Source organism: Oncorhynchus tshawytscha, linkage group LG06 (assembly GCF_018296145.1).
Source record: "Oncorhynchus tshawytscha isolate Ot180627B linkage group LG06, Otsh_v2.0, whole genome shotgun sequence".
Lineage (NCBI taxonomy): Eukaryota > Metazoa > Chordata > Actinopteri > Salmoniformes > Salmonidae > Oncorhynchus > Oncorhynchus tshawytscha.
In genome coordinates, this window is record NC_056434.1 from 18,151,177 (window position 1) to 18,165,912 (window position 14,736).

At 42.8% G+C, this 14,736-nt stretch overlaps 1 protein-coding gene across 6 annotated transcripts in view; it reads right to left on the reverse strand.

Moving 5' to 3' along the window:
- LOC112252175 (unconventional myosin-IXb) overlaps positions 1-14,736 on the reverse strand; it is a 119,042-nt gene that overhangs the window by 25,533 nt on the left and 78,773 nt on the right. For all 6 annotated transcript variants that reach the window (XM_024423182.2, XM_024423180.2, XM_024423181.2 and 3 more), the window contains 4 exons: positions 13,077-14,180; positions 12,856-12,925; positions 5,055-5,161; positions 3,701-3,792 (listed from right to left, as the gene is read on the reverse strand). In XM_024423182.2, the coding sequence (XP_024278950.1) occupies positions 3,701-3,792; positions 5,055-5,161; positions 12,856-12,925; positions 13,077-14,180 (1,373 nt within the window). The remainder of the gene's footprint in view (positions 1-3,700; positions 3,793-5,054; positions 5,162-12,855; positions 12,926-13,076; positions 14,181-14,736) is intronic.

Here is a 14,736-nt window from a genome sequence, read left to right on the forward strand (position 1 = left end):
AATAAAACGGGCCTTCTTTAGACTAGTTGGATATCTGGAGCATCAGCATTTGTGGGTTCGATTACAGGCTCAAAATGGCCAGAAACAAAACTTTCTTCTGAAACTCGTCAGTCTATTCTTGTTGTGAGAAATGAAGGCTATTCCATGCGAGAAATTGCCAAGAAACTGAAGATCTCATACAATGCTGTGTACTACTTCCATCACAGAACAGCGCAAACGGTCTCTAACCAGAATAGAAAGAGGAGTGGGAGGCCCCGGTGGACAACTGAGCAAGAAGACAAGCACAGAGTGTCTAGTTTGAGGAACAGACACCTCTCACAAGTCCTCAACTGGCAGCTTCATTAAATAGTACCCGCAAAACACCAGTCTCAACGTCAACAGTGAAGAGGTAACTCCAGAATGCTGGTCTTCTAGGCAGAGTTGCAAAGAAAAAGCCATACCTCAGACTGGCCAATAAAAATAAATGATTAAGATGGGCAAAAGAACACAGACACTGGACAGAGGAACTCGGCCTAGAAGGCCAGCATTCCGGAGTTGCCTCCGGGATGCTTTTCTTTCACTGTTGACGTTGAAACTGGTGTTTTGCGTTGTATGAGATCTTCAGTTTCTTGCCAATTTCTCACATGGAATAGCCTTCATTTCTCAGAACAAGAATAGACTGATGAGTTTCAGAAGAAAGTTCTTTGTTTATGGCCATTTTGAGCCTGTAATCGAACCCACAAATGCTGATGCTCCAGATACTCAACTAGTCAGTCTGAAGGCAGGCAGTTTTATTGCTTTAAAATCAGAACAATTTCCAGCTGTGCTAACATAATTGAAAAAGGGTTTTCAAATGATCAATTAACATTGTAAAATGATAAACTTAGATTAGCTAACACAAAGTGCCATTGGAACACAGGAGTGATGGTTGCTGATAATGGGACTCTGTATGCCTGTGTAGATATTCCATTAAAAATCAGCCGTTTCCAGCTACAATAGTCATTTACACCATTAACCATGTCTACACTGTATTTCTGATGAATTGGTATTATTTTTAAATGGATAAATTCTTTTGCTTTTCTTTCAAAAACAAGGACATTTGTAAGTGACCCCAAACCTTTGAATGGCATTGTACCTTTGAGCATGGTGAAGTTATTAAGTTATTAACTTTGGATATGTATCAATATACCCAGTCACTACAAAGATACAGCCGTCCTTTCTAACGCCGTTGCCGTACAGGAAGGGAACCACTCAGGGGTTTCACCAAGAGTTCAATGGTGACCTTAAAGAGTTTAACGACCGTGATAGGAGAACTGGATGGATCAACAACATTGTAGTTAGTCCACAATACTAACATAATTGACAGAGTGAAAAGAAGGAAGCCTGTACAGAATTAAAAAACATTCCAAAACATGCATCCTGTTTGCAACAAGGCACTAAAGTAATACTGACAAAATAAATTGGCCTAAGGCACTAGCTGTGCCACTAGAGATCTTGGTTTGAGTCCAGGCTCTGTCGCAGCCGGCCGCGACTGGGAGATCCATGGGGCGGCGCACAATTGGCCCAGCATCTTCCAGGTTAGGGGAGGGCTTGGTCGGCAGGGATGTTCTTGTCCCATCATGCACTAGCGACTCCTGTGGTGAGCCGGGTGCAGTGCACGCTGACACAGTCGCCAGGTGTACGGTGTTTCCTCCGACACATTGATGCGGCTGGCTTCGGGGTTAAGGGGGCATTGTGTCAAGAAGCAGTGCGGTGTGGCTGGGTTGTGTTTCGGGGGATGCATGGCTCTCGACCTTCGCCTCTCCCGAGTCTGTACAGGAGGTGCAGCGATGGGACAAGACTAACTACCAATTGGATACCACATAATTGGGGAGAAAGAAGTAAAAATACATTTAAAAATATATATATATATATAAAAAAGATTGGCAAAGCAATTAGCTTAATACAAAGTGTTGGGTACCACTCTCCATATTTTCAAGCATAGTGGTGGCTGCATCATGTTATGGGGAAACTTGTAATCCTTAAGGACTGGGGTGTTAAAAAAGAAATAAAAAAAGAAACCAAATGGAGCTAAGCACAGCCAAATCCTAGAGGAAAACCTGGTTCAGTCTGCTTTCCACCAGACACATTTCAGCAGGACAATAACCTAAAACACAAGGCCAAGTCTACACTGGACTTGCTTACCAAGAAGATGGTGAATGTTCTTGAGTAGCTGAGTTTTGACTTATTTGCTTGAAAATCTATGGCAAGACCTGAAAATGGTTGTCTATTAATGATCAACAACCATTTTGACAGAGCTTGAAGAATTTTGAAAATAATAAATGGGCAAATGTTGCACAATTCAGGTGTGGAAAGCTCCTAGAATCTTACCCAGAAAGACTCAGGTGTTTCTACAAATTATTGATTCAAGGGTGTGAACACTTATGTAAATGGGACATTTCTGTATTTTATTTTAAATAAATTTGCAAAATTTTCTAAAAATATGTTTTCACTGTCATTATGGGGTGTGAAGATGAGAAAAAAAAACATTTAATCCATTTTGAATTCAGGCTGTAACAACAAAATGTGGAATAAGGGGTATGAATACTTTCTGAACACACTGACCTTACAGTAGATGTTGGGCAAAAAACATTTGAAGGAACTAAAGACAAAAATCTGTCTTCGATTAGAGAGATCGTAAACTTTTCTGTAGGATCTGATAGCTATCAAAGGTCTAAAACTAAAAGGCTCAACAAACTGTAAAATGTAAGTTTTTGGGACTTGAGAGCCTTTTACATATATTGTTTTGGCCAGAAAATGAACACTTCACTTGATTCCAAACTCGTTTTTTGGATTTTCATATCACTTTGTTGATAAAACATCTTTTTAATTCTCTCTAACGCCAAACTGTGATGCACTGCCATAGCAAGAGGCGAGAGCCAGTTTCACAGTCAAAACATGATGAAAGGTCCAAACTATGTTGTTATGATAGAGCTTAATCCTACTTGACTAATTATTTACCAGAAAGCAACTTATTTAAGAAACAAATCCATTGGAGAAATACACCTGTATTTTCTATCTGGGTCTCATGTTCAGGAAGTGACTGACCCTGTATCACCCCCTACATCACTGCCTTCTTCCAGCACCTTTACATGAGTAAGACCACTGCCATTTCCAGGCCAGACGGAATCTTAGCACAAATACCACCTTATTTCACAGTCCGAGAAACTCCCAACCTTATACAGTATACGCTACTAAAAGGCAAGGACAAGTAATTTGACAGCATATGGGGCTGCAGGGCAGCCTAGTGGTTAGCGCGTTGGACTAGTAACCGGAAAAGTTACAAGTTCAAACCCCCGAGCTGACAAGGTACAAATCTGTCGTTCTGCCCCTGAACAGGCAGTTAACCCACTGTTCCTAGGCCGTCATTGAAAGTAAGAATTTTTTCTTAACTGACTTGCCTAGTTAAATAAAGGTAAAATACAATTTTTTTAAAATATGCCGGAGACAAGCTAAATAGAGAAGTAAGAGATGTTTTTTCAGATGGAAATGTGCCATATCAGGTATCTAGGATAATCAAGTGATGTCAACATATGAGAGATTCACTTTGAATTACCATGTGACTTGACCAGGAACAAAACGCTCTAGTTATTATAGCCTATTGTAGAACTAGGACCCAGAGATTTTCCTGGTCAGGTCACATATTTGGTGTGCCCCAAGGCTGCATCCTGGTGCCTCTAACCTTCTCCTCGGTCACTCAGGTCTCCATCGTCAGGAGTATGAGCTTCTTTATGGGAACGTTTCTTCAGGATCTTCCTCAGGAACCCTGAGGATCTACAGCACACACAAACACTCAACACCACACCATCAACACGCTCATACAATAGGAGTCAATACAAAAACACTAATTGTAACATTTATGGGTTACTGATGTGTATTATGGTTTTTAATGGGTTTGACTGTAAATAGGCACAGGTGAGTAATGTATCCAATCCTACTAATATGAACAACATAATTACAAGAGTACCTGTTGTTCAGACTTGACACAGAAATATAATCTGCCATTTGATCACATCTGCCACTATGCAGGAGAATTGGATAAAACATGCTTTGTTTTAGTGATCAGAAGTTTTAGATGTGAATGTTGAATCTTTGTGAATGTCAAGGGGCAGAGGGTTTTTGTATGTAAGCCTACAGTAATAAATGTTCTCATCTGTCCAGTCCAACACCACATATTTTCAGGGTTTATAGACCGACTCTGCTCAATGAGTGCCATGGTAACAATCTTTAAACAAAATCAAAATAAAGACCAATATTTTGATTGTCCAGCCTGATGAAAACCTTCGAACAGTAAGGCATAGCACATCCCAAAAAGTGGGGAACAAGTCAATCCGTTCAGAGTAAATTAAGTTAAGGAATTTCCGGAATCTATCCCCTCCAATAACAAACTGCCTCTATAGCTATATATGGGAAACTCTAGCTTGTGCAACGTGCCATATGAAGGAGCTAGACAGTTTGATTACACACGGAATAGTGTTTTCCCATGGGCTATCTGCCTCAGACCTCCGGGGTGGATGAGATTGTCTAGTGAAGGGTTTTCCTCCACAGTTACATCAGTCTCTTTACATTAACATCACATTCAAGCATCTTCCTAGGTTCCTGTTTTTCTAGCCACCGTGCCTCTACATCTGCATTGCTTGCTGTTTGGGGTTTCTGTATAAGTTTCTGTATAAGCACGTTGTGACAACTGCTGATGTAAAAAGGGCTTTATAAATACATTTGATTGATCATTGAGGTTATCTGGAAGAGACCCTTAGAACATCATCATATGCATTTTAACATCCAAAACACAAGGCATCAAACCATAATATTGGCCAACTAAGGTTCTATACCGCTAGTTCCAAAACCTATTTATTCCGTGATCTACTAACAGCTTTTGGTATGCTCTTATGACTCAACTAAAAACAAAGCCAATATTTTTAGGTCCAACCCAGTCTCTTGCACAACCCAAAACGAATCAGCCGTTAATCAGCCGGGACTGCTGTCCCCCATCCTGCTGTAAAATATCGAACATTAGTTTCCCTGAAGCAGTGTACCTCTCTGGGGTGGGCGGTAGAGATTGGACAGTGTCCTGGTGGCCTGAGGTGTCATGGGTCCTCCTCTTCATGCTGCCCTTTGACCAATCCTCAACAGCAGACTGGAGCTGCAAGGACAAACAATAAGATCAATGTGAAGAATCAAACTATACTGTACAATTCCCATCATGTTGAGCAGATGAGGAACTTGATAGTTTCATTTGCGATAGGAAAAAGAGAACAAGAATGACCCCAACCCAATATTTTTGTATTTGACCCTTATTTGACTAGGCAAGTCAAATAATACCAAATTCTTATTTTCTATGATGGTCTAGGAACAGTGGGTTAAGTGCCTTGTGTTGTGTTTGGAATGTTTACGGTAACGTGTTCTGACCTATTAGAGCCAGAGAAGTACAATGACACTAAGCTTTCATTCAAGTGTCATGAATAAAGAATGTGATATGCTAGCTTCAACCTGTTCAGATCTGATGTGCTGCCCTCGTATTTGATGAAAATAACAGTTCATAAGAAAGGGCAAGGCACACAATGCTGCTGGGACATATGCAGTGCTTACTTTTTTGCTCTTTACTTTAAATCGCTGTTTGATCTGGGATTGGAATTCAGCATTTTTACTGGTGTCTTGGTTTTGTCTTCACCCAACGTTTTTCGTTCAGCTTTTCGCTTTGGACGTTTTTATCTGCTCCACCACGCACCTGTCCGGTAAGGTCGAGCTCTACTCAGCCTCCCGACAAAGCATCCCCCAAGCGGGTGACACCTACTCCCATTGCCTGCAGCACTGCTGCTTGGATCCCAACCGGTGATCTGCTCCTCATCTCCCTGGCCCGTCTCCACCTGTCTGGTACAGATAATCCTGCCACTCACCCCTCTCATCCAAGCCTTCAGCACACACATAGATTTTGGACTGCTCTGAATTTTATGTAGGCCAATTCATTTGTGCTTTACTCAGAAACGCTTTAAAGTAAATTAATAAATAGTAGGCCTATATTAATAATCTGACTTTTATAGCCTACTGGGCTCAAAGAGCTACTCTCTCACCTTATTTTGTTGGGGCGAGTGACTCTGAGTGACTTACAATGACTTACAATGGCTGCCTCCAAGACGTTTTACTTTGTTGTGCTTTGTGCTATTTGCTCAATGACTCCTGTTCACTTTGTTGACAATGAGTTTGCTCATTTACCTGACCGTGAAGACAGAAAGTTTGTCCCTACACTCGTGACTCTTGTCTCTCGGCCTCCCATCCTACTCTAACCCTCTCCCGCCAGCTTTGTATTCATGCTACCTGATGAAATTGCAGTACAATATGATCTTGTTGCCATCTGATGCAAATTATAAAGTCAGTAAAAAAAAAATCAACAATGCAGAACTCTGGTCCGCCTACTATTGCTACTGCCAATTCTGATTTGTGTTCTGATGATTTCTGCTTCACCGATTTCTGCTCTGGTAAATGGCTGTTTTTTTTGCATGTTAACACTACTAGTTTATTACCTAAAATTGATCAATTGAAAGTGTAGGTTCACAGTTCCAATCCAGATGTGTTGGTCATTACTGAGACATGGTTAAGAGAGTGTCCTGAACATTGATGTTAACCTTCCTGGTTATAACCTTTTTCTGAAGACAGATCTTCCAAAGTTGGTGAGGTGGCAATCTTTACCAAGGAACACCTTCAGTTCTCTGTCTCCAAGTCTGTCACCAAACAATTTGATTTGCTCCCTAAATCATTCAGATTATTACCAATCCCACAATGTAGGATTCCAAACACACAGAAAAGGCTACTCTCCTTGACGTTAGCCTCACAAATAATCCTGATAGGTATCAGTCTGGTATTTTCTTTAATGACCTTATTAATCACTATTTTAAAGCCTGTATTCGTAATGGCTGCTCAGTTAAATGGCCTGTCCTGATTTGTCATAGACGCTTGCTGAAAAACTTTAATGAGAAAGCCTTCCTTCATGACCTGGCCTCTGTAAAGGGGTATAGAATCAGCTCGATCCCCTCTATTGAAGATACTAGGACCTTATTTAAAAAAATATATTTTCAGTGGTATTGTTAACAAACATGAACACAGAAAATTAGAATTAAAAACAGGTTCAGCCCCTGGTTTGACCGTGATCTGGCAGACTTACTCCATCTTTAAAAAAAAACTTTTGACGAAAGGCTTGGCACACAAATACTCCGGCTGACTGGCTGTAGTTCAGGCAAATTAAAAATAAATGCTTTCAGGCTATCCGTAAGGCAAAAGTGAATTACTTTAAGGATCAGTTCTAACTCTGTGGGTCTAACTTCAAGAAGTTCTGGAAAACGGTGAAAGACCTGGAGAATAAACCCTCCGTCACAGCTGTCCATGTCCCTTAAATGCGGACAACATCGGCCGTGTTGCGTGCTTGAGCATTGCAAAATAAATGCACGCGTTACTCAATTTCATTCGCCTCTCCCATCTCCACACAGTTTTCTAGGAGAATACACCCACCTAGGTGATTGAAAGATGAACGAGGTCCACACTCCAGTTGGTTGCAGTAATGCACCTTAAAGTTGGTTGCCAACCCAACCACCATATAAAATCTAGAATTACTAGAAACTAACTAGGTTTCCCCTCTTATCTGTGGATACATTTTTGGACTAGAGAACACACAATTTTATGTGACTCAAAATGGGTCGATATTCTACAAAAGATCCAGCTAAAAAAGGACCATGTACATTTCAGGCAAAATAAACACCCAATATCTCAGGAAAAATTAGCTAGCAACAGCAAGCTAGCTAACTAAACATCCATGAATGTTTCATGTGTGTTTTGACCTGTCCCCAAATTAATATATTTGGTTCAGAGTTAGTTTTGATATTTCAACCGCCATGTCCTGATCACGTCTGGTGTGGCTGGACATGCGCCCGGTGGCAGGTGTAGTCTGCATGTTAAGGTTGATGTGGTTGTTACTGACAAGAGGCATATGGTTGAGCTCTTTAATCACCACTTCATTAAGTTAGGATTCCTATTTGACTAAGCCATGCGTCCTTGCCCATCCAAGACTTCCTCATCTTCCAGCCCTTCTAATGCGACTAACCCTGATGCTCTGCCGTCTTTTTCCCCTGCCCCGCTACACAGCATCTCCTTGCAGGCGGTCACCGAGTCGGAGGCGCTAAAGGGGCTCCATAAACTTGACACCAAAAAACAATCTGGGTTAGATGGTTTAGATCCTTTCTTCTTTAAGGTTGCAGCCCTATCGTCGCCGAACCTGTCTCTCCTATCTATCTGAGGAGGTTCCCAGTGCTTAGAAGGCAGCCACGATGCATCCTTTATTTAAAGGGGAGATCAAGCTGATCCTGAACTGTTGAAGGCCAATTTCCGATTATCAAAAGTGTTGGAAAAATTTGGCAATAATCAACTGACGAGCTTTCTTGAGGTTTAAATTTTTCTGTCTGGTATGCAATCTGGTTTCAGCTCAGGTTACGGATGTCACTGCAACCTTAAAAGGGCCTCAATTATGTCACCATTGCCCTTAATTCTAAGCAATGTTGTGCTACTATTTTTGTCTTAGCCAAAGCTTTTGATACGTTAGACCCGGTATTCCCAGGGGTACGCGTAATGCCGTCGGCATGTGTGATTCACATTAAAAACTTTTTTTTTCCTAAAAATAAAAACCTTCACATTTTCAAACGGTCCAGTTATATTTTCCAACGGGGCTATACATTTGGGTGAGGTTTGTTTCTTGCCTGAGTTACTGCTAAGTTGCTAAGTTTCACTGCCAAAAATATAATTACACCATCTAGTGTTCAGCGAAATAACACCACGATATCAAATACAGGTAGCCTAGTCAAATAACTAACATCCAATCACATTAACCGTTACTCTCTCGCAGGAATTCCACTAACGGTCCGTATGTAGCCAAACGTAGCTGCTGCTCATGTTGGAATCTGTACTGATGGCGCAAAAACCATGACAGGGAGTTGCTCCCAACGCCACTTCGGTACACTGCAGCATCCACTGAGAGGCTCTTGCTGCCAAGGGAATGCCTGACAGCTTGAAAAATGTTGGACACAACAGTGAAAATGATTAACTTTGTTAAAGCAAGGCCACTGAACTCTCATGTATTTTCTGCATTATGCAGTGATATGGACAGCAACCATGTAAAGCTTTTACAACATAAAGAGGTGCGCTGGTTATCAAGGGGCAAAGTAGACACTTTTTTTTAAATTGAGAGACGAGCTTAAAGTTTTCTTTACTGACCATAATTTTCACTAGTCTGACCGCTTGCATGATGACGAGTTTCTCACACGACTGGCCTATCTGGGTTGTTTTTTCTCGCCTGAATGATCTAAATCTAGGATTACAGGGACTCTCCGCAACTATATTCAATGTGTGGGACAAAATTGAGGCTATGATTAAGACATTGGAGCTCTTCCCTGTCATTGTATGATTTTTTATGTGCAAATGAACAAGCTTACGGACAATGTCAAATGTGATAGAGCGAAGCAACAGAGCGAGTTGGGTGCGCAATTACGCAGATGCATGTACTTTCCCAAAACGGATGACATAAAAAACAACTGGATTCGTTATCCCTTTCATGCCCTGCCTCCAGTCCATTATACCGATATCTGAACAAGAGAGTCTCATTGAAATTGCAACAAGCGGTTCTGTGAATTTAAATCAGAAGCCACTGACCGATTTCTGGACTGGGCTGCGCTCAGAGTATCCAGCCTTGGCAAATCGCGCTGTTAAGACACTGATGTCCTTTGCAACCAAAACACTAAATATAGGCACTGACTGTGTGTGGAAAATGATCTAAGGCAGACTCTCTCCAATACAACCCAACATTGCAGAGTTATGTGCATCCTTTCAAGCACACCCTTCTCATTCATCTGTGGTGAGTTATTCACATTTTTCGAGGAACAAAGATGGCAAAATAAAGAGCACAATTATTTATTATTATTTGTGCCCTGGTACTATAAGAGCACTTTGTCACTTCCCACCTGCCAGGTCGTGAGAAACTCACACTCATTCTTATGTTTAATTAATATATGTGTGTGTGGCAGGCTTACAAATGATGGTAAAAAAACAACATTTGAGAGTGTGTTGACCTTGAAGCTAGAGGGGGTACGCAGCTGGAGGTTGAATGTTTGAAGGGGTACGGGACTATAAAAGGTTTGGGAACCACTGTGTTAGACCGTTTCATTCATGTGGGTTGGTATTGGTGTCTCTAAAGGGTCTTTGGTCTGGTTTGCTAACTCCCTCTCTCAAAGAGTGCAATGTGTAAAGTCAGAACATCTGCTGTCTCAGCCACTGCCTGTAACCAATGGAGTACCCCAAGGCTCGATCCTAGGCACCGCAATCTTCTCAATTTACATCAACAAGATAGCTCAGGCAGTAGGAAGCGCTCTCATCCATTTATATGCAGATGATAGTCTTATACCTCAGCTGGCCTCTCCCCGGATTTTGTGTTAAACGCTGTACAACACAGCTTTCTTAGTGTTCAACAAGATTTCTCTGCCCTTAACCTTGTTCAGAACACCTCCAAAACAAAGGTCATGTGGTTCGGTTTGATTACTACTTCTGAGGGTTTAGAGCAGGAGTGGGTAATTCCAGGCCTCGAGGGCCTGATTGGTATCACCGTTTTGCCCCAGCCAACACCTCACTCCAATAATCACCTAATCATGATCTTCAGTTTAGAATGCAATTTGAGTAATCAGCTGTGTTTGCTAGGGATGGAGTGACACCAATCAGGCCCTCGAGGACTAGAGTTGCCCACACATGGTTTAGAGCTTGAGGTAGTCACATCATACAAGTACTTGGGAGTATGGCTAGACGGTACACTGTCCTTCTCTGAGGACATATCCAAGCTGCAGGCTAAGGTTAAATCTAGACTTGGTTTCCTCTATAGTAATCTCTCCTCTTTCACACCAGCTGCCAAACTAACCCTAATTCAGATGACCATCCTACCCATACTAGATTACGGAGACATCATTTATAGAACGGCAGATAAGGTTGCTCTCGAGCGGCTAGGTGTTCGGACGTCAGATTTGCCACCAATGCTCCTTATAGGATACATCACTTGATGCTTATTTATAAAACCCTCTTAGGCCTCACTTGCCCCTATTTTGAGATACCTACTCCAACCCTCATCCTACACATAGACTGAACAAAAATATAAAACGCAACATGTAAAGTGTTGGTCCCATGTTTCATGAGATGACATGAAAGATCCCTGAAATGTTCCATACGCACAAAAAGCTTATTTCTCCCACAAATTTGTTTACATCTCTGTTAGTGAGCACTTCTCCTTTGCCAAGATAATCTATCCACCTGACAGGTGTGGCATATCAACAAGCTAATTAAACAGCATGATCATTACACAGGTGCACCTTGTGCTGGGGACAATAAAAGGACTCTAAAATGTGCCGTTTTGTCACAACACAATCCCACAGATGTCTCAAGTTTTGAGGGAACGTGCAATTGGCATGCTGACTGCAGGAATGTCATCCTGAGCTGCTCCAGATCCTCCAAGACCAGCCTGGACAGCCACCTGGACAGCCGATGAAACTGTGGGTTTGCACAAGTGAAGAATTACTGCACAAACAGTCAAACCATCTCAGGTGTGCTCGTCGTCCTCACCGAGGTCTTGAGTTTACTGGAGTTCGGTGTTGTAACTGTCTTTAGTGGCTAAATGCTCACCTTCGATGGCCACTGTGCTCTTCACGGATGAATCCTGGTTTCAACTGTACCGGGCAGGTGGCACACAGTGTGTATGGCATTGCGTGTGAGAGCAGTTTGCTGATTTCAACGTTGTCAACAGAGTGCCCCATGGTGGCGGTGGGATTATGGGAAGGGCAGGCATAAGCTACAAACAATGCAGACAATTGCATTTTATCGATGGCAATTTGACTGCACAGAGATACCGTGATGAGATCCATTGTCGTGCTATTCATCCGCTGCCATCACCTCATGATTCAGCATGATAATGCACACCCCCTGGAAGCTGAAAATGTCCCAGTACTTCCATGGCCTGCATACTTACAAGACATGTCACCCATTAAGAATGTTTGTGATGCTCTGGATCAGGATGTACAATGGTGTGTTTCAGTTCCTGCCAATATCCAGCAACTTCGCACAGCCATTGAAGAGTGGGACAACATACCACAGGTCCACAGCCTGATCAACTCTATGTAAAGGAGATATGTCATGCTGCACGAAGCAAATGGTGGTCACACCAGATACTGACTGGTTTTCTGATCCATGCCCCTACCAACAGATACATATCTGTATTCCCAGTCAAGTGAAACCCATAGCATTTATTTCAATTGACTGATTTCATTACATGTGCTGTAACTCATTAAAATCATTAATTGTTGCATGTTGTGTTTGTGCACACATCCCGGGGTCGCTACTCTTCTCAGTTCGCTGCAGCTAGAGGACGGAAAGCACTGCAAAAAAAAACACTCAAACTGGACAGTTTTATCGCCATCTCTACATTCAGACTCAATCATGAACACTCTTACTGCTACTTCGGGTGATGTATTGTTGTCTCTACCTTCTTGCCCTTCGTGCTGTTGTCTGTGCCTAACAATGTTTGTACTGTGTTTGTGCTGCTACAATGTTGTTGTCATGCTGTGCTGTGTTGCTGCTGCCATGTTGTGGTGTCTCTTGTCGATGTGTTTTACTTTGCCCCCATAGGAGGCCTTTTGCCTCTTGGTAGGCCGTCATTGTAAATAAGAATTTGTTCTTATTTGACTTGCCTAGTTAAATATAAGCAAAATTTAAAAATATGAAAACATTTTAAAAGAAATGGTGGTTATAATAGTATAGCAATGTTACCTCTCTGTTGGAAGTGGCACCAGAATTGTCTGAGCCAGGGGACACCGCATCAAGAGAGTTACTACCACTCCTGGAAATAAAGGGAGACCGAGATGTAAAATTAATAATCATAACTGGGGGAATCCTCAGTCTTTTCTCATGTTGCAGAGACAATGATATCCTAAAGCAAGTATAACTCATTAATATTACTGTAGATATCACAAGGATATGGAATGTCGTACAGTGAATGTTTTTTCCTTCTGTCCTTGCTGTGGTCGTCAGGACTGCTGCCCTCTGGTTGTCGTCCATCAGTCTTCTTCCCCTTCCATTTCTCTGCCTTCTCCTTCATGGTGCCCTGTTGGCTGTAGCGAACTAGATTGCCTGGACCCAGGACCTCATTATGGCCATTCCTGTCATCCATTGGTTCGGGGGGGTTCAGGCGTAAGGTGCTGGGGCGTATAGGTGCAGGGGTGTGGGATGTGGCTTTGGCCTCTTTCTTCCAGGCTACAAAGGTGTACTGGTCCAGTTCCTTGCTGTCTGCCCGCTCGGCCCGCTCTTTTGGCTTGACCTCGGCTCGGCTGGCTGCCTCCTGACCTTTGATCTTAGGGACAGGCTCCTCCTTGGTGGCTGCCAAGGCAACCCGCTCACTCTCCCGCTGGCTGTGCTCCATGCCCCGCTGGCGCCGCTGTTCTCTCTTCTCCTGGCTCCTGGAGACCTGCGACCTGTGTGCCTCCGCAGCAGCCTGAGACCCATTGTCTTTAGCTGGTGACTGGGGGGCAGCTTCCTCCTTTGTCCCCTCCTCCTCCACGGAGTGTGCTTCCTCCGGGTCCTCCACAGCCTGGCTCTCGTCCTCCAGCTGGGGCCCAGCCTCAGCCTGTGTACCGTTGCCCTCATCAGGCTGGAAGACTGTAGAAGCATCCCCCATTTCCACCTCCTCAGGAGGTGAAGTAGCTACAGCCTCGACAGCTTCTGCCTCCTCCCTCTGCTTCTCCTTGTTCTGGACAGGCACTTTATCCTCATGTTGGCTCTCATCTAGAGTTCTTTCAGCTGTCAACTGTGCCTCAGGTTCCTTGTTGACACGTTCTGCTTGCCTCAGCCTTACCTCCTCCCTCGCCCTCCATTCCACTGCCTCCCGCACGGCCTCTTTCTTTCTCCTAAATGCTTCTTCCTCTGCTTCCATTTCCAGTCGGGCTGCCTCCACTTCTGCCTCTCTCGCTAGCCTGGCTGCCTCTTCTGCTTGCCTTGCTGCCTCTTCCTCCGCCCTCTTCCTGGCTTCCTCTTCTTTCTTCCTGGCCTCCTCGTCTTCCTCCTCCTTTTTCCTCCTCTCCTCCCGTATTGAATGGCACCTGTTAAGTTAACATGATTCAGTAGTGGTTCAACATTCATATGACAATGTTAGGCATCTCTCGGAATTTCCAAGCATTTTCTATACAAGGCATAGCTTGTTTCCGAGGTAAGAGATGATGTGCGATGAATGTTGTTTTTTAAAGGCCCAACGCAGTCGCTTTTATCTCAAGTACCTTAGTGTGATTGTTTCTTTTTTTCCATTTTAATTTAAAACAAATAGGTTCTTAGCAAAGAACAATTTCTCAAGAAGAATTTTGCTAGAACTGTTGGAGTGGTCTGAGTGGAAAACTGAAAACTAGCGGTCTGTTAACTAATTTACTAATTTTTTAAATTTCAGGTGGTCTTTTCAAACAGCTCTTACACTAAAAGGGCATTATTATAATTTACACAATTTCACAGCATTATTCTAACCACAGTGTGGAAATGAAAAAAAAAAATGAAATAACACAGGACTCCACTGGGCCTTTAAGGTTAGGAAAATGTGCAATGTATAGTGCCACTTTTTAGGATGTCAATATAAATGAATGCAATGTGGTTGTTTGTAATCTTGTCGCT